This window comes from Eulemur rufifrons, chromosome 19 (genome assembly GCF_041146395.1).
Source record: "Eulemur rufifrons isolate Redbay chromosome 19, OSU_ERuf_1, whole genome shotgun sequence".
Lineage (NCBI taxonomy): Eukaryota > Metazoa > Chordata > Mammalia > Primates > Lemuridae > Eulemur > Eulemur rufifrons.
In genome coordinates, this window is record NC_091001.1 from 100,607,306 (window position 1) to 100,627,379 (window position 20,074).

General features: G+C 36.9%; 1 protein-coding gene across 2 annotated transcripts in view; it reads left to right on the plus strand.

Moving 5' to 3' along the window:
• LDAH (lipid droplet associated hydrolase) overlaps window positions 1-20,074 on the plus strand; it is a 107,596-nt gene that overhangs the window by 71,153 nt on the left and 16,369 nt on the right. For both annotated transcript variants that reach the window (XM_069494343.1, XM_069494344.1), the window contains exon 5: window positions 390-624. In XM_069494343.1, coding sequence (XP_069350444.1) covers window positions 390-624 — 235 coding nt within the window. The remainder of the gene's footprint in view (window positions 1-389; window positions 625-20,074) is intronic.

The following is a 20,074-nucleotide window of genomic DNA, read 5'->3' on the forward strand; positions in this document are numbered from 1 at the left end:
TGAATAGAAATGGAGTCACTTACATGGCTCCACTTTCTTCTGGTATCATTAGTCAATGAAGTTGGTATAACTACTAAAATAGTTTTTTGGTTCCTACTTTCATCAAGCCTTCAAAGGAATTGTGAATTGCTATCACAATCTATGAGTTATTTAGGAATCTGATTCCTTCTGACCCTTAAAATTAACTCTAACACCTCAAGCGGCATCCTTATATCCTACCCAGACCGGTTATGGGCTGAGAGGGCAGTGGGTGATGGTTCTTTACAGTCTGAACAGATCTCTAGTCATTGTAAAACCTAGTGATTTGTCAGTACTATATAAAAGAAACAATAAAGCAATGGGCTACACCTTAAGAAAACCTCTCATCAAATTATGTTTCTTTATTTTAGGTAATTCGCGCCTTTCTGCTCTTTCCAACAATTGAGCGAATATCTGAGTCACCCAAAGGCAGAATTGCCACTCCAATTTTGTGCTGGTTTCGATATGTTCTCTATGCTGCTGGGTACTTATTATTTAAACCGTGTCCTCAGAAAATCAAGTCCTTGCTGATCAGAGTGGGCCTCCAAGCAATGAATGTGGAGAATGAATTTTCACTGATGAATGTACTAGAACCATTCTGCCTTGGTAAGCACATTTTAATACTTATATGTTTATTCTTCTATCAGAAAGTGTTTATAGAATAACCTCAAGTGAACAAATATCAAGCAAGCAATTATTTGTTGGGTTTATTTCCTCCCAAAAGTTTAAAACTAGAAATAAATAAAATTGAAAATAGACCGAGGGGTGTTCTGTGTGACAAACAGAAAAGGCTCATCAAGCTTTAATTTTACCTTGTGTTTCTGATTCTCCACTCTAGCTGTAGTATGGTGAGAAATAATTCTCCTGTACATAGTACATAGTACATAGTATACATGGGGTCCTTACAGGAATCCAGGATGTGCCCTGGTAGCTCAGTAGGAATACTTTGCAAAAAAAAAAGTAAAGAAAACAAGGCCCAGTATTCTTGTAGAGTTAAAAGGCTATGTTTTTATTTTCCTTCTTTAAATGTTTTTGGGAAGGTTAAATTATAAGAGTAATATTAATAAATAATCATCATGGTAATACATTTTAATACTGGGTGCTTTGCTGATTGTATTTTCTGAATGTGCCAGAGAATGTTTTTGCTACTTTACTTTTTGGCTTCTAAAATTGTTTTAAATGTAATCTGTCATTTTATACTGTATTTATAAATGACTTTCATAATAAAATAATCATAGTTTCTTAATCTATGAAATGGGGATAATAATACCCCATATTTCAATGGGTTATTCTTGGGTTACATGTGATAATATAGGCAAAGTTTCTATCTAGCATTTTATTTATAACAGGCTTCCAATAAATGATTTAACAACAATAGTTGCAGCAGCAGCTAATGGCACTGTGGTACTCAGAAGAAATAATGAGGTTTAGGTATTGTTACTGTCCCCATTTTACAAATGAAGAAACCGAGGTACAAAGGAGTTACATGGTTTGCCCAAAGTCACACAAGTAGTGAGTGGTGTTCAAACCTAGGCAGTCTGCCACCATGATAAGCTTCCTTTTTCCATAGCTGCTGCTGTTGTCTTTTTGCCCTCATTAATGCTAAAGGCAGGACTCCTGAATAGAGTTTTCCATGCTCACCTGTATTAAGAATGTCATAAGACCACATGCATAATGAATCTAGAAACAAGTCACAGCCCTGTCTGTTCAGTTGTATAAGCTGCAGCTTGTATGGGAGGTGTTTTGCCAAATATGTAGCAAGAAGTAGTCATCACAAATATAAGTTCAATGTAATTTTTGTATTTGTGGATTTTTTTACCTCCATTCTCTCCCCAACTCCCACTCTTTCTTATAGTCTTAGCATAGTGGTAAAAAAAAAAAAAAAAAAAAAAAAAGTGAGATAGGGAGAGGGGGAAGCAGTCCTAGAAATTGCCAGAGGTTGAAGTTGGAAATGTCCCTTAAAGACCATCTGGTCCGGCCGGGCACGGTGGTTCATACCTGTAATCCTAGCACTCTGGGAGGCCGAGACGGGCGGATTGTTTGAGCTCAGGAGTTCGAGACCAGCCTGAGCAAGAGTGAGACCCCCGTCTCTACTAAAAATAGAAAGAAATTATTTGGACAGCTAAAAATATATATAGAAAAAATTAACCAGGCATGGTGGTGCATGCCTGTAGTCCCAGCTACTCGGGAGGCTGAGGCAGAAGGATTGCTTTGGGCCCAGGAGTTTGAGGTTGCTGTGAGCTAGGCTGATGCCACGGCACTCTACTCAGGGCAATGGAGTGAAACTCTGCCTCAAAAAAAAAAAAAAAAAAAAAAAAAAGACCATCTGGTCCAACTCCCATCCTTACCTCATAATACAGAAAAGGAAAAGGTGACCTAGTAAGTGAAAACGGCACTGACTGGAAGTCAGAAACCGTCAAGCCTCATTTTGGTTTTGCCCTAGACTCACTCTGTGGTGTCAATTAAGTCACTTCTTCTCTTTGGTTCTCAGTGGTTGATCAGATCAACAATTACACTAGATGACATCTAAGGGTGAATCTACCTTTGGAAATTACTTGAGACCAAATGGAAGTCAACGTTTGAAATTTTGACAGATACATGTAAAATTCGCTACATATATCTCAATATATGGATTGAAGAAAAAAGCATTCTCAGTTAGGGACTCCATTTTCCTTCTAGGACTTCTGCTTCTGGGAAGATAGAGTAAACATACTTTCCCCTATGTTTCCTGCTAAGTACTAAAAACCCTGGATATTATATGTGAAAAAAAATAAGAAGACTGTACAAGATGGAGAATAGAAGGCACTAAAAACCCTGGATATTATATGTGAAACAAACATAAGAAGACTGTACAAGATGGAGAATAGAAGGCAGATTATGTAGGGACCTTGGGACCCAAGGAGCAACACAGTAGTGAGTTCCATGGGTTTTCTTTTTACAACATATACCCTGGATGTGGAGCTAGCAACCCGGAAACACCAAAGAGTAGAGACAAAAAAAGCCCCAAGAAAGGCCTACTCTCTCTAGCCAAAAGATCAGGAAAGGAGCAGCTTTTTACAGGGGAGGAAAAAAATCATTTTCTCTCTACCTTTCATAGTTCTTAGTTGGGACAGACCCTTGTCACAAAAGATAGATTAACAAGAGAAAGTCCGGGCGCAGTGGCTCACACCTGTAATCCTGGCACTCTGGGAGACTGAGGCGGAAGGATCGTTTGAGCTCAGGAGTTCAAGACCAGCCTGAGCAAAAGCGAGACCCTGTCTCTACTAAAAAAAGAAAGAAAGAAAGAAATTAGCTGGACATCTAAAAATACATAGAGAAAAAATTAGCTGAGCATGGTGGTGCATGTCTGTAGTCCCAGCTACTCGAGAGGCTGAGTCAGAAGGATTGCTTGAGCCCAGGAGTTTGAGGTTGCTGTGAGCTACGCTGATGTCAATGGCACTCTAGCCCAGGCAACAGAGTTGAGACTCTGTCTCAAAAAAAAAAAAAAAACCCAAGAGAAAAAATGAATTTATTAATATGTATACCTTGGCTGGGCATGATGGTTCACACCTGTAATCTTAGCACTCTGGGAGGCCAAGATGGGAGGACCATTTGAGGTCAGGAGTTCAAGACCAGCCTGAGCAAGAGCGAGACCCTGTCTCTACTAAAAATAGAAAAATTAGCCAGTTGTGGTAGCGCACGTCTCTGTTTTCAGCTACTCAGGTGGCTGAGGCTAGTATTAATATCAAAACCTGACAAAAACAATACCAAAAAACCCCTGTAAATGGATATCCCCTATGAATATAGATTAGACACAAACATCCTCAATAAAATATTAGCAAATAGAATATATAAAAAGAATTATATGCCACAACGAAATGGGGTCTATTTCAGGGATGCAAGGTTAGCTCAATATTTAAAAATTCATTAATATAATCTATCATATTAATAAGCTAAAGAAGAAAAATCACATGATCGTATCAACTGATGCAGAAAAAAACATTTTAAATGTTTTCTTCTGAGATCAGAAACAAGGCAAAGATGTCTGCTCTCACCTCTCTTACTCAACATTCCACTGGCTGTCCAATAAGGCAAGGAAAGGAAATAAAAGATATATATGCCAGAAAAGAAGAGATTAAACTATGCTACTTGTCAAAGGAATGATTATCTATATAGAAAATCCCAAGGAATCTACAAAAAAAAAAAAAAAACTTGTAGAATTAAATGAGTTCATCAAGGTCACAGGATATAAGATAAACATACAAAAATCAATCTTATTTGTATATATTAGCAACGGAAACCAAAATTTTTAAATAATGCCATTTAAAACATTAAATACTTAGACATAAATCTAGCAAAACATATATAGAATTTATATGCTGAAAACTATAAATACTGATGAATGAAACAAAAGACCTAAATAAATGGAGAGGCATACCATGTTCATGGATTGGAAGATTCAACATAGTGAAGATGTCAATTTTTCCCAAATTGATATGCATGTTTAACATAACTGCTATCAAAATCCAAGCAAGATTTTTGTATGTACAGACAAGATTATTCTAAAATTTATTAATACATGGAAAGGAAAAGGAACTAGAATAGCTAAAAAATTTTTGTAAAACAAAAATAAAGTTGAAGGAGTCAACTATCTGGTTGCAAGACTTGTTATATAGCTACAGTAATCAAGACTGTGTGATATTGGTAGAGAAACTGACACATACATCAATGGAACAGAGAAGAGAACCTAAAAATAGACCCACACAAGTATGTCCAAATGATTTTTAACAGAATGTAAAAGCAATTTGATGAAAGAGAGAGTGCCTTTTCAACAAATGTTACTGGAGCATTTGGCTCTCTCTAGGCCAAGAAGAAAAGAAAGAAAGGAAATGAACCTTGACCTAAACCTAACACCTAATAAAAAAATTAACTTAAAATGGATTATGGATTTAAATATAAAACTTAAAACTATAACCCTTTTAGAAAAAATAGGAGAAAATCTTCAAAATCTAAGACTAGGCAAAGAGTTCTTAGACTTAGCAATAAAAGCATGATTCATAAAAGGAAAAATTGATAAATTGGACTTCATCAAAAGTAAAAGTGTTGCTGTATTAAAGAGTTTTCAAAAACAAGCTACAGACTAGGTGAAAATACTTACAAACAACCTATCTAACAAAGAACTAGTATCTAGAATATGTAAAACCTCTCAAACCTCAATAGTAAAAATCTAAGCAGTCAAATTAGACAATGGGCTAAGTCATGAACAGACATTTCACCAAGAGGACATACAGATGCCAAAAAAGCACATGAAAAGATGTACAACATCATTAGCCATTATGAAAATGCAAATTAAGATCACAGGGAGATATCCTTACACAGCTGTCAGAATGGCTAAAATAAAAAATAGCTATAGTGAAGGCTGGTATGGATGCAGAGAGGCTGGTTCACTCATACATTGCTGCTGGTAATGTAAAATGGTACACCTACTCTGGAAAACAGTTTGGCAGTTTCTTAAAAAACTAAACGTGCAGCTACCATATGACCCAGCAATTACTCTTCTAGGCATTCATTCCTGATAAAGGAAAACTTATGTTTACACAAAAACCTGTATATGAATGTGCATAGCAATTTTACTCATAATAGCCAAAAACTGGAAACAACCCAGATGTCTTTCAATTGATAAATGGTTAAACAAATGGTGGTACAGTCATACCATGAAATCCTACTCAACAATAAAAAGAAACAAACTATTAACATAAACAATAACTTATATGGCTCTCCAGAGAACTATGCTCAGTGAAAAAAAATCAATCCCCAAATGTTATATACTGTATGATTCTACTTATATGGCATTCTTGAAATGATAAAATTACAGAAATGGAGAATAGATTAGTGATTGCCAGGGGGTAAAAATGAAGGAGGAAAGTGGGTGTTAATGCAATTATAAAAGGAAAGAAGAGAGATCCTTATGCTGAAGAAATTCTCTTGTATCTTGACTGTATCAATGTCAATATCCTGGTTGTAATATTGTACTATAGTTTTATAAGATGTTATCTTTGGGAGAAACTGGATAAAGTGTATGCAGATTTCTCTTTATTCTTTTTTTTTTTTTTTTTTTTGAGACAGAGCCTGGCCCTGTTGCCCAGGCTAAAGTGCCCTGGCATCAGCCTAGCTCACAGCAACCTCAAACTCCTGGGCTCAAGCGATCCTCCTGCCCCAGCCTCCCGAGTAGCTGGGATTCCAGGCACACACCACCACGCCTAGCTAATTTTTTCTGTTTTTAGTAGAGATGGGGTCTCGCTTTTGCTCAGGATGGCCATTCTCTTTATTGTTTCTTACACCTGTGTGTAAATCTATAATTATCTTAATATAATAATTGAATTAAAAACAAAAGCATTTTCCAGCTTGGGACACCACTTTCCTCCCTAGAAAATGTGCTCCCTTCATTCTGATTGCCTGAATTTGGTGCTCCTTGTCCTTGAGACATTGAGAAGGTTGAAGACCCAGAGCCTCAGGACTAAGGGCACCGTTAGATTATGCAGATACCTGTCCTTTCTTTATGCCTCTTTAGAAATATTTTCTAAACCCAAATCAGGACATGAGATATAAGTTTTATTTGCTTTTCTATTTCTAGGAAAATTCTGGGTATAACAAATTATACTTAATTATATATTTAGTGAATATATAACACCTTACTTACGAGGGTTGTCCAGAAAGTATCCAGCCATTGTTAATATGACAAGAGCGGTTACATGGCTGGATACTTCCCAGCAGTTCTCATAGAACATACAATCAAGTGTTTAATGTTTTTATTTAGAACGGTAGTTATATAAAGATATTTTCTAATTTTTTCTGTACCAGAGTTATAAGCACTCTTTTGGAAAAGTAGGCTCCAAAATCTGCACTTTAAAGAAAGAAATCTTCCTTTTAGTTGTAGTAATCCACCTCCTACCATATCTGCCACCAGCCGTGTAAGTACAGGTGGCAAGGAATAAGTCAGTTTGGGCATAAGACATATTTTTCTCCCTGACTTAAGGCAAACCAACCAGAGCCTTCCAGCCACATTGTTGCTTGAGGAACACTGGGCTTCCACTCTCATACGAACATAGTAGTGTTATAATACTGTGCAAAACACTCTGTAAACCAGACTGAGCATTCAGCCACACCGCTTCATCTCTATTCGAATCAACCAACTTACAAACTTTTATAGCACAGCTCTCTTATTTCTGACATCCTTTCCTTCTCTCATTTTCTAATCCCTTGGCTCTAATCCAGACTTCTGATGTCCAAGTAACCAGTGCTTCAGTGGTCTCTGTTTTCTTCACATTGCCCACCCAGTCTGTATAACCTTAGGTAAAGGAAAGGAGGCAAAAATTACCTGTCTTCTTTCTTTGGGTTCTTGGTTCATTCCCTACTTGGGTACTTAGTTCACTGTAGTAGTGACCCTGGGCTCATCCTTTACTAAGCAGCTCAGACATCCTAGTCATCCACTTCCACCTGCTCTCTCTAGATCCCCAGTGCCACTCTTGCCTCCTCTTGCAATAACCATCAAAGAAGATACCTTTGCCCACGCTTGTCCTAGACGTCCTTTGGTGAATCCTAGTACTTAAGTACAAATGGAAGAAGGTCCCAGCTAAGAGGGAGTAACACTCATGAGCAGAAGACCCATATGCTTGCAGATAATTAGTGGGCTTCACTAGAGTTTATGCCCATGAATGGCGAAGGTAACCAACATTCATAACAACCACTTGGGTTGGTGGTGTGATTTTCAAGTTACATGAAGAAAAGGGTTATCAAGGGAAAAGAAGATCAGGTCAGAGATCATTCCCAGCCAGGAATCTGGCCCAGCCAGATATTCCCCCTACAGATTTGCTTCTCTGTGGCTTGACTGTCATCCAGACAATGACCTTTAACTTGCCAGCTTGACTTTTAGGAGGCCTTGCAATGTTTGCACATTATGTAATGTCTGTGCTTCAGTAGAAATCTTGCGGAAACAAATGGAGGAAGTTTGCTAGTCCAACTAGTGGATAATAAATCCTGCACTATCTAGATAGAAACTGGTTTTCTGTATCCTTTAGTTTATACATACATTTTTTTGTGTTGTTGTTGTAAGCTCTGAAAAATTCAGGGAACCAAAATAGTCAATTATTTTGGCAAAGGTGGCACATCCCTTCTGTAGGTTAGAGTTCTGTGGCATTAGCATTTTTCTCCAGTATGTTAGTGGAACATCATTTCCTATCCAGCCTTCAGAGAAGACTAGCATACTAATTCAATTAGCATACATTGTAAACTTTACAAGTATTCATCAGTATAATTTGTGTAACTCGATTATTTTAAATACTATTTTAAAAGAACATATGTGGATTTTTTTCTTTATTTTAATTCTGGAATGTTTAGTACTACATATTTCTCATGAAAAATAGACTTCACTGAGACAGCTAAATTGGATTTTCTGATCAAAGCTAAAAGAAAATACGTTTTAGCTCAGCAGTATAATAGGTCAAAATAATTAACTTTTTAAAATATTTCAAGATTTTTTCGTTAGGCCAAATTGATGTGTTAATTCCTTTCAGTTACCTAACTAGAAAAACATAGCGCAGAGATACAGGGAATTCCTGGTGGATTACATTACTTTGTTGAATACATTCTTGCAAAAGAAACTTTCATAATCTTTCCTTTCCTTAATCAATATGAAAATAACTTTTTAGAACATTTACAATGCTATAAAATAAATGACATAAAATGAAAGGACTATTTAATTAGCTGACATCATAAGCTTCACTAAAGAATCACAAATTTCTTCTCAAAATATTTTTAACTCAATCCCAGAATTTTTTTTTTTTTTTTGGTGAGACGGGGGTCTTGCTCTGTTGCCCAAGCTAGAGTTCCATGACGTCATCATAGCTCATTGCAACCTCAAACTCGTGGGCTCAAGCGATCCTCCTGCCTCAGCCTCCCAAGTAGCTGGGACTACAGGCATATGCTGCCACGCCTGGCTCATTTTTCTATTTTTTGTAGAGACTGGTTCTTACTCTTGCTCAGGCTGGTCTTGAACTCCTGGCCTCAAGCGATTCTCCTGCCTTGGCCTCCCAAAGTGCTAGGATTATAAGCATGAGCCACTGCACCTGACCCCAGAATAATTTTTTTGAATAAGATGAAAACGAATTCCCATGTTACCTATGCTGTCACTTTTGTGAGCAGCTTGTGAAAATCTGTTTATAAAACCCAACTGTAGCTTTTCATGATTCATGGAAGTTTAACCTAAAATTCAGGAATGAAGGAAAAGATTTTTTTTTTTTTTTTTTTTTTTGGTCAATATTAGGATTTAGGGCAAAAGGTGATTAGATATGGTACTAGGATATCATATCCAGTTTAAAGTTAAATGGCCCAATTAATATCTTACTACTTTTTCTAAAGGAATTTTTACTTATATTTTAAAATTATCTACCAGTCTGAAAAATTGTATTTGTTTTTTAAATCATAGAACACCTTCAGTTGTTTTTCACTTTGGTGAATTCAGTGTCACTTTAGGTAAGATTGTCTGTTTGCAGACTAAATTAATGATCATAATAACCAAAATCCTGGCTTATAGAAAAACACATAATAAATTGTGTTGAATAATTAACATTTCTCCAAATTATGTAAAAATTTTATAATGAGAGAATTACTTTTTTAGGTCTACTTTTCACATTGTTAAAAGCTACACTTGGCACCATTAGGAAAGATGGAAAAAAACCTAGAAAAAAAATGAACTGCTGAAGAATTTCCCCTTGTAAGAAGGCTTCGTCTTAATCTTTTGACAAACTCTGCTGGTATATGCCTTTCTGAGTATCCAGCCTTACTCTGCCTGCAGCTTTGTCTGCATAAAGTTCTGTTGGAATGTGGGCTGCTCATGTCTCCAGAATTTTCTAGTCTCACAATCTCTCTTCAGCCATGCAGCCCTGCTTGGCCTGAACCTGCCTAACTCCCTTATAATCAGCAAATCTTGCCAGTCTCAGGGGTAGTTGGAAGATGTGCTAGGAGGGGCTATCCTAGGAAAGGCTCTCTTTCAATCAGCTCCTGCCTCTGCCTCCTCTCAGGCAGCGCCAGATATATGTAGATAGATATGGCATGACGCCACCCTCCTCCCACGCTAAAGTACCAGAATCTGATAGGAGGTTAAGCACAATGCCAGCCCCTGGGCTATCACCAGAAACACCCAGAAAATTTAAAGGCCCTATCTTTATTCACTTTTATCAGCTGGGATTGATTTTGACTATAGATTACAGAAAACTAAATTTCAGTGACCTAAACAGATAAGGATCTACTTTTCTCATGCACCAAGAAATCTGGGTATGGGCAGTTGAGAGGTAAATAACATCTCAACAATGTCATCAGGTACATGGGTTCTTTCTGTATTCCTACTCTGTTGTCCTTAATGCATAGATCTTTAGCCTTATGATTGTCACCTTATGGTCACATGATGGCACCTGCAACTCTAGGCCTTATGTCTGACATTCAGACAGAAAGGAAGGGAAAGGGGAGAAAAGCAAAAGGCTTATTTCTTATTAGGCTTTGACTTACACAGAAAGAAAGTCTTCCCCCAGGAACTTCTTCCTTTAGCAGCCAGAACTGTGCCACATCCCTCAGCGTAAGGGATATAGAGAAGCCATATGTTTTGACTTTCCCATGTCTCAATAGAGGAAATCAAGGGAAATGAATTTTTTAACTGGCTTTTGGGTAGTTACATTTTATCTACTACATCCCCACTATAAGGTGATCTTGGAACTCATCTTTCTACCCTACCTACCAAACACCTGGCTATGATAGTTAACTCCATCCCCTGTCCACTGTAATTAAGAGCCACCATAGCCATATTCTTCCAGAATGTCTTTGGACTTTGTAAGCCCTTGACAAAATAATCTCAGACTGGGGTTTATTTCTTAATTGTTGCAGATCTTCCTCAAATCTTACCTAAATGTACCTATCCACAGTAGAGCCCATCTCAGTTCCTATGATTATTATTTAATGTTGACTAAAGTAGTACTTCAACCAGAGCAGACCAGGAATAAAAAATCACATTTTATACTGCAGTGTACGCACCCATATATGGTAGATTTCCTACCTCCAAAATTCACCTGTCCTAATTAAACCATGCCCACCTCTAATAATTCCCTTTGCTTCAGCACCAACAATCCCCTCTCCCCAGTATAATGACAAAACCAAGCAAACTAGGAAATTCTACCGTGGAATCTTACTAGTAGTACTAAGCCACATACTCCCAAAACAGCAGGACAACTTTGCTTCCCACCCCCTAGTTCTACTCAGAAAGCTATTCATCCATCACCTCAGAAACTTCCATTTTATCATTAATTGTGATTTTACTTGCTTCTCCATTGTCACTGGCTGCTATGACTGCTGCTTATGTGGCCTGTTTTCTGGCCAGTCCCCAACAGAAGCTTTTAAACTTGTCCTCTTGTCTGTAACTATTTGTCCTACATTTATGCCATTATCTGCCAGCATGGCTTACCATTGTCAGTGTACTTCAGCCTCCATGGTGTTGTCAGCTCCTGGGCCACTTCAAATAAGGCAGCAGGCTTTCCCTCTCCACTCCTTCCCCAAAACACTAGCTGAGCAACCTTCTTCTTTAGTCTCTTCCTATTTACTTCATTTGACAAGCCTTCCTTACTGATACCTGGCATGAATGGAGTGCTCAGATAAACGCTAGAAAGAATAATGAATGAAATATAGCTCTTGCCTTTAAATTACTTACAATGTGGTAGGGCACACAAATATGAAGAATTTTAATATATCATTGTAAGGGCTATCATAAAAACAGATATGGGGTATCAGTGGTACTAGGAAAGGAGAGATCCATTCTACCTAGGTAAGTAATGGAGGAAAAGATAGATGAGTTGGGATTTTTCTAGGCAGACAAAATGGCATCAAGATAGTCAATAAGAGTTGAACAGAAGGCAGCCTTCTGTTGTAGAGTATGTGTACTTGGAGAATTCAGTGATAACATTTGACCTGTGAGATGAATGCCCTATTGGTCTTCCGACTTTAGTCCTAACTTAGCTATATCAGCCCTTGAAGTCACTCTAAGTTGAAGCCCTGTAGTAATATTTGGACATTAAGCAGATTTCAGAAGATGATGGTAGCAAATAAAATAGAATATTAGACTCCTCTGTGAGTCTTTTTTTAATATACTTCTATTTGCATTTGTAATGAAGCAAAAGTAAACAATCAACATTCTTCTAAATCATTCTCTTTCCTTCATGTTTTTGTTTCCATTACTCCTGCAACTAGACATTTCCTTCACCATGGTGCTTAAAACTCTGAATTTTGCTGGATTTCCAGGAATGCTGTTGACAGTCATTGCCAAGAGAAATGTGTTTTCCACTTAGGAAATTACACTTCTGTTTGGTATTATTATTTCTGACCACTGTGTTGTGTTATGAGCATTTCTGAGGAATGACAAAGATGGCTTCCTCAGAGCAATTACTGGAAAAGAAACTGGTATTCTATTTAAAAAAAAAAAAAAAGTGTACTTAGATGGGAAATTGCCAGGAGAAAAGTAAGAGCGGGAATAAAGGTGGGTTGGGGTATATTCTCTAAGGAAGAATTTACTTTCAAAAGTACAAAACTCACAAATTATTTGAATTTTTAAGTTTTTTTTCTAATTTAAGAATGACAGAGAAGTGCTTAAGACATAAACATATACCTGCATGAATTATCACAAAACAAACTTCCATAAACTACCATCCACTCAAGAATCACCATTGCCCAGATCTCCCTCATGCTGGTCTCTCTTATTCCATTCTCGCCAATTAACTACTATCTTGACTTCTACCAAACTTATTAAAATTTCCTGGTTTTGAACTTTACACACCTGGAATTATGTAGTGTGTAATCATTTGTGTCTGGCTTCTTTCACTCAGCATTGTGTTTGTGATGTTCATTGTGTTGTTGCATGCAGCTTTAATTCTTTCATTATGATATGTGTTTCCACTGGACGAATGTACTACAATGTATTTATTCATTTTACTATTATTGGATATTTGGGTTGTTTCCAGTTTGGTACTATTAAAAATAATACTGTCAAGAACATTTTTTTTTTTTTTTTTTTTTTTTTTTTGAGACAGAGTCTCGCTCTGTTGCCTGGGCTAGAGTACTGTGGCGTCAGCCCAGCTCACAGCAACCTCAAACTCCTGGGCTCAAGTGATCCTCCTGCCTCAGCCTCCCGAGTAGCTGGGACTACAGGCATGTGCCACCATGCCCGGCTAATTTTTCTATATATATATTTTTAGCTGTCCATATAATTTCTTTCTATTTTTAGTAGAGACGGAGTCTTGCTCTTGCTCAGGCTGGTCTCAAACTCCTGACCTCGAGCGATCCTCCCGCCTTGGCCTCCCAGAGTGCTAGAATTACAGGTGTGAGCCACCGCGCCCAGCCAAGAACATTTTTATGCTTGTCTCTCAGTGTACTTGTGCGCGTGTTTCTGTTGGGTCATTATTTAGAAGAGGAAATGCAGAGTCTGTGTGATATGCATGTGTGTAGCTTCAGGAGATAATACCAATGATTTCCAAAGTGTAATGATCAAGTCACGGTAATTGGGATATTCATCACCTCAAACATTTATCTTTTCTTTGTATTGAGAACATTACAGTTCTCTTCTAGCTATTTTGAAATACACAGCCAAAATTTCCCTACTGTATTATTGAATACAAGAATTTACTCCATGTATCTAACTCTATTTTTGTACCCCTCACCCAACTTCCTTTTATCCATCCCTCCCACTTTCCTTCCTAGGCTCTAGTAACCACCATTCTACTCTCTACCATCATGAGATCTACTTTTTTAGCTCTAACATATGAGTGAGAACATGTGATATATTTGTCTTCTGTGCCTAGCTTATTTCACTTACCATAAGGACCTCCAGTCCCATCCATATTGCTGCAAATGATAGGACTGCATTCTTTTTTATGGTTGAATAATATTCCATTATGTATATACCACATTTTTTTTATTCATCCATTGATGGACACTTAGGTTGATTCCATACCTTGGCTGTTATGAATAGTGCTGCAATAAACATGGGTGTGTCAATATCTCTTTGATATACTAATTTCCTTTCCTTTGGATATATACCTGGTAGTAGAATTCTTGGATCATATGGTAGTTCTATTTTAGTTTTTTAAGGAACTTCTATACTATTTTCCATAATAGCTATACTACTTTACATTCCCACCAGTAGTGCACAAACATTTCTCTTTCTCTGCATCCTTGCCAACATTTGTTACCTTTTATCTTTTTGATAATAGCCATTCTAACTGGAGTAAGATCATAGCTCATTGTGGTTTTGATTTGCATTTCCCTGATGATTAGTAATGTTGAGTTTTTTTAATATAACTCTTGGCCATTTGTATGTCTTCTTTTGAGAAATGACTATTCAGGCCTTTTCCCCCTTTTTTAATCAGATTACTTGGTTTTTTTGCTATTGAGTTATTATTTGAGTTCCTTATATATTCTGGTTATTAATCCCTTATTAGATAGATAGTTTGCAAATATTTTCCCACATTCTAAGGTTGTTTCTTCTCTTTGTTGACTGTTTCCTTTGCTGTGCAGAAGCATTTTAGCTTGATGTAATCTCATTTGTCTATTTTTGCTTTTGTTGCCTAGCTTTTGAGGTCTTACCAAAAAAATCTTTGCCCAGACCAATGTCCTGTAGTGGTTCCCCAATGTTTTCTTTTAGTGTTTTCATAGTTTCAGGTCTTACACTTAAGTTTTTAATCCATCTTGAATTGATTTTTGTATATGGTAGAAAATGGGGATCTAGTTTCATTCTTCTGCATGTGGATATCCAGTTTACCTACCACCATTTATTAAAGAGACTACCCTTTATCCAATGTATGTTCTTGGCACTTTTGTCAAAAATGAATTGACTGTTTGGGTTACTGTAGCTTTGTAGGATAATTTGAAGTCTGGTGGTGTGATGCCTCCAGCTCTATTCTTTTTGCTCATTATTGCTTTAGCTACTCGGGGTCTTTATTGGTTCCACAGGAAGTTTAGGATTATTTTTTTCTATTTCTGTGAAGAATATCATGGATATTTTGATAGGAATTGCATTGAGTTAGTAGATTGTGTTGGGTATAGTATGGACATTTTAACAATATTATTATAGTTATTCTAATCCACGAGTATGGGTCATATTTCCATTTTTGTGTGTGTGTCCTCTTCAATTTCAGTGCTCTATAGTTTTTCTTGTAGAGATCTTTCACTTGTTTGGTTAAATTTATTCCTAGGTTTTTTTTGGTTTTTTTTTTTTGGTAGCTATTGTAAGTAATATTTGCCTTAAGTTTGTTTTTGTTTTTGTTTTTGTTTTTGTTTTTCAGATTGACCACTGGTTAACATATATAAACTGAGTTTTATATGTTGATTTTGTATCCTGCAACTTAACTGAATTTATTTATTAGTTTTAAGAGGTTTTTTGTAGAGTCTTCAGGTTTTTCTAAATATAAAATCATATAATATGCAAATAAGGGTAATTTGACTTCTTCTTTTACAACCTAGACGACCTTTATTTCTCTCTCTTGCCTAATTGCTCTGGCTAGGACTTCCAGTACTATGTTGAATACAAGTGATCAGAATGGGCATCTTTGTCTTGTTCCAGATCTTAGTGGAAGGCTTTCAGATTTTTTCCATTCAGTATGAATTAGCTGTGGGTTTGTCATATATAGCCTTTATCATTGTGAGGTATGTTCCTTCTATACTCAATTTGTTGAGAGTTTTTATCATGAAGGGATTTTGAGTTTTATTGAATGTTTTTTCATCATCTAATGAAATGATCATATGGTTTTTGTCCCCGGTTCTATTGCTGTGATATATTACATTTATTAATTTGCATATATTGAACCATCCTTGGGATGAATCCCACTTGATCATGGTGAATGATCTTTTTAATGTGTTATTGAATTCAGTTTGCTAGTATTTTGTGAAGGATTTTTCCATGTATGTTCATCAGGGATATGGGCATATAGTTTCGTTTGTTTGTTCATTTGTTTGTTTTTTTATGTCCTGATCTGGTTTTCTTATCAGGATAATGCTGGCCACATAGAATGAGTTTGGAAGTATTTCCTCCTCTGCAATTTTTTAAAAATGGTCTGAGTAAAACTGGTATTAGTTCTTCTTAAAATGTTTGGTAGGATTCGGCAGTGAATCCATCAGGTCCTGGACTTTTCTTTCATAAGAGACTTTTTGTTACTGCTTAGATCTTATTACTCATTCTTTTCAGGTTTTCTGTTTCTTCATGTTTGTGTCCAGGAATTTATCCATTCATTCTAGGTTTTCCAATTCATTAGCGTACAGTTCTTCATAATAGTAACTAATGGTCATTTGTATTTCTGTGGTATCCTTTGTGATGTTTCTTGTTTTGTCTCTGATTTTATTTATTTGGGTTTTGTGATGTGTCAATTTTATTTGTCTTTCCAAAAAACCAACTTTGTTTCATTAATCTTTTGTAATTTTTGTCTCAATTTCACTTATTTTTGCTCTGATCTTTCTTTCTTTCCTTCCACTAATTTGAGGTTTGGTTTGTTCTTGCTTTTCTGGTTCCTTGAGGTGCATTGTTAGATTGTTTATTTGAAGTCTTTCTCTTTTTCTGATGTAGGTGTTTATTGCTATAAACTTCCCTCTTAGTACCGTTTTTGCTGTATCCCACAGATATATTGTGTTTATATTTTCATTTGTTTCAAAAAATTTTTGGTGTTTACAATTACAGAGTAATGCTTTATTGATGGTCATAGTGTTCTGCTGAATTTCAAGTGCCCTGAATTAGATTGAGAAAGATCCCACCTAAGAGGAAATAATGACTACATACCTCACCTTGTACCTAACAAGAGCTGCCACTTGGGATTCTTATGTCATGTATGAGAAGGTACTATGCTTTCACTCTTCGGAGTATAACACTCAGCCTCAAGGCAACAGATAATTCAGACCTACTGTGTCTACAGGGAAGGTGGGGAAACAAATCTGGTTACCCGTCTCAGCTAAACTGGGCCTACACTGCAGATAAAGTGGCCTTTGGAACACTATGCCAAGAAATTAGAATCTTAGCTGGAGGTAACCTGTCCATGTTACACTCAGTGTAGCCACATTACACGAGAGAGCTGGTAAGTGGATGGTTGTCCATCAAGTCCTGCAGGGCCTGCTCCAAGAGGAAAGAAGCTGATCATTCCGACTGCATGGAAAAGGAAAAGGATGTTTCTACATGGTATCCCTGAAATACAGGGTATTTCATGTCCGGGAACAAAGGATCTGAACTCTCAAAAAGTCAAAGCTAGAGGAAGAGACATGAAGAAATGCTTTTCCTAAACTTTATAGCTCTTATGTTTATGGGGGAAATATTAGAATATAGAAGCACAGTTTGTCAAAAAGAAAATGTAAAACAACTATCCCAGTAGGAAAACATGGCCTTTCCCCTGACAGTTGTCTTAACTGAAACCTTTTCAAATCAGCAAGACAATCTTTCTTCATGAGTCCACAGCTAACAAATACAGATGAGGGCATGAGATATAACTAAGAGCACATTGCTTTATAGAATGTAAGTACATCAGACATTTCTTCAACATAAGAGAGAAACCAAAACAGAAATACAGACAAAGGAAGGGGGAAGACTCAAGAAAATTAAGAAAAAAATAAAGGAAAAAAAACCCTTTATTTAAAAATGGCCCTTTAATCTCAGAAAGATGATGAATAAAACATCCATAAAATAAAGAACAGAATGCTGTGAAAAAGGAAAGAAAACAAGAAAATGTTCTTGGAAATTGAAATTTTCACAGCCAAAATAAAAATTTAATATGCAGAGTTAGAAGAGAAAGTCGAAGAAAGCTCCTAGAAAGTAATATAAATAGGTGAAGAGAAGGGCTATAGAAGAAAAATATGACTTAGAGGCTTAGTCCAAGAGGTCCAACAACTAGTAGGAGTTCCAGAAAGAGAGGACAGAGAAAATAGGGGAAGAAATTATCAAAGAAATAATAAAAGAAAAATTTCCAGAACTAAAGTTGGTAAGTCCAAGCAATGAATGGGCCTACTGGATGTCCTGCCCAATTAATGAAAGAAAGACTTATAGTAAGGCATATTCCTATGAAACTTTGGAATACCAGAGATAAAGTGAAGATACTAAGAACTCCTGGGTTTGATGGGGATAGGGATAAGGTGGAAGGAAGTAGTCACATTGCCAAGAAACTGGAATCAGAATCGTTAACCTTGGGTGCTGGAAGAAAATAAATTTGGAGGATATCCCATTTTCCAGCTTAGAATTCTATACACAGCCAAACTATGAATCAATGTGTAAGCAGAAAAAAAAATAGATATGTAAACATTTATAAAATCTAATTCCAATGTAACTTTTTATTAGTTACTGGAAAATGTGCTTCAGTGATGTAAGGAAATAAACCAAGAAAGAGAAAGTCATGGATAGAATCCAAAAAAAAAAAAAAAGGAATCCAGGCCAGAGGAGTGGCAAAGGGAAGTCCAAGGATGACAGCTATGCAGCAGGCCTGGAGAGCAGCCAGGCCAGAACTGAATCAGAAGAATGGAAGGCTCCACAGGAGGAGGGAGGAAACCGGTGAATTATTGGATGTGCTTGGACATTCAGGAATAAAATACTGCTGGAAATAGAGAAAATCTGATGGATTTTTGAAGGAAGTAGAATTAAAAATTTAGTTCCTCAGTCACACCAGCCACATTTCAAGCCATTTCAAGCGATCAATAGCCACATGAGGCTAGTGGCCACTGTACCGGACAGCACAGACATAGAACATCTCTTTTATTATGTAAGGTTCAGTTGTATAACACTGGCTTAGAAGATGGCTTATATAGCCAAAGAATGAGCCTGTTTCCCCTGAAGAATCCTCTAAGAACTTGAAGCTCAAAATTCCAAATATGCATAAGGAAAGGTGAGATTGAGACATACTTCTGCAAGCAAGGATTAATTACAATCAGTCTTCCCCACCCCTGCCATTTTGCATAGCACACACAGCAGCCAGGCATCATCCAACCTCCAGATAAAAAAAATTAAAATCAAGGTGTTCTTCAAAAACTTTTAAGAGCCCAGAGGAAAAAGACCTTCATATATTCTGGCATGCAGGGATCTTTTGATGTAACATTATAGTAATTCTAAATTGGAGCCCATCAATCAGAAAGCTGGTCCACCTATGCAGCTTTTTACCATGTTTCTCTTAAAAATGAATAACCGAGGACCACCAGACATTCAAGGAATGCCACCAGCGAGAAAGAATATGAGCAAAGTAAAGAAACGAGTAAATGACCTTAGAGGAGATAAAGATAATCGGAGAAGCAGAAGAAAACTTTAAAGCTACATGTCCTCCAAGATTAGGGAAAATATGTTGATTAAGAACAAAATGCTTTGAAGGAAAAATAATCAGAGACCCAAGCAGATCCCATGCAAATTGAAAATCTGATTGTCAGAATTAAAACTTTTCTAGAAGGGCTAGAAGATAAAATTGAGGTTAAGAACCAAAAAGTTGAACAATTTAAAAAGACCCACATCAAGGCACATCATCATTAAATATCAATTGCACACGCACAAATGCCTTCAAAGGCATGAGAAGCAAAGTGGTCTAAGCTTCCCGTCAAAAATAGCAGATATTTAAAGATAGTAGAGCAGTGTCTTCTAGGTTCTGAGGAAAATTATTTTCAACGTACAGTTCTCTAACTAGCCAACTATCAGTCAAGTGTGAAGGTAAAAAAAATAGGCTTTTTCAGATGGGCAGAAGCTCCAGAAATTTCTCCTCTAGTATTCTTTCCCTTAAGAAGTTATCTAAAGATACACTCCCCCAAATCAGCCTCGTCAATAACAGACGAGAAGGGGAATAGGACCTTGGCCCCTCGCTGCTCTCCCACCCATTATCCCTCAGCCCTTCCCCACCCACTCCACCCTAGGCAGCCCCAGAGCTCTTCTTGTTGTCCTGAGACACAGCGAGCGTTTCCCAGCCTGTTCTGTCTGGAGTCTGCATGGCCCACTTCCTTAGTTCATTCAGGTCTCTGTTCACACATCCTTTTATCAGAGAGGCCT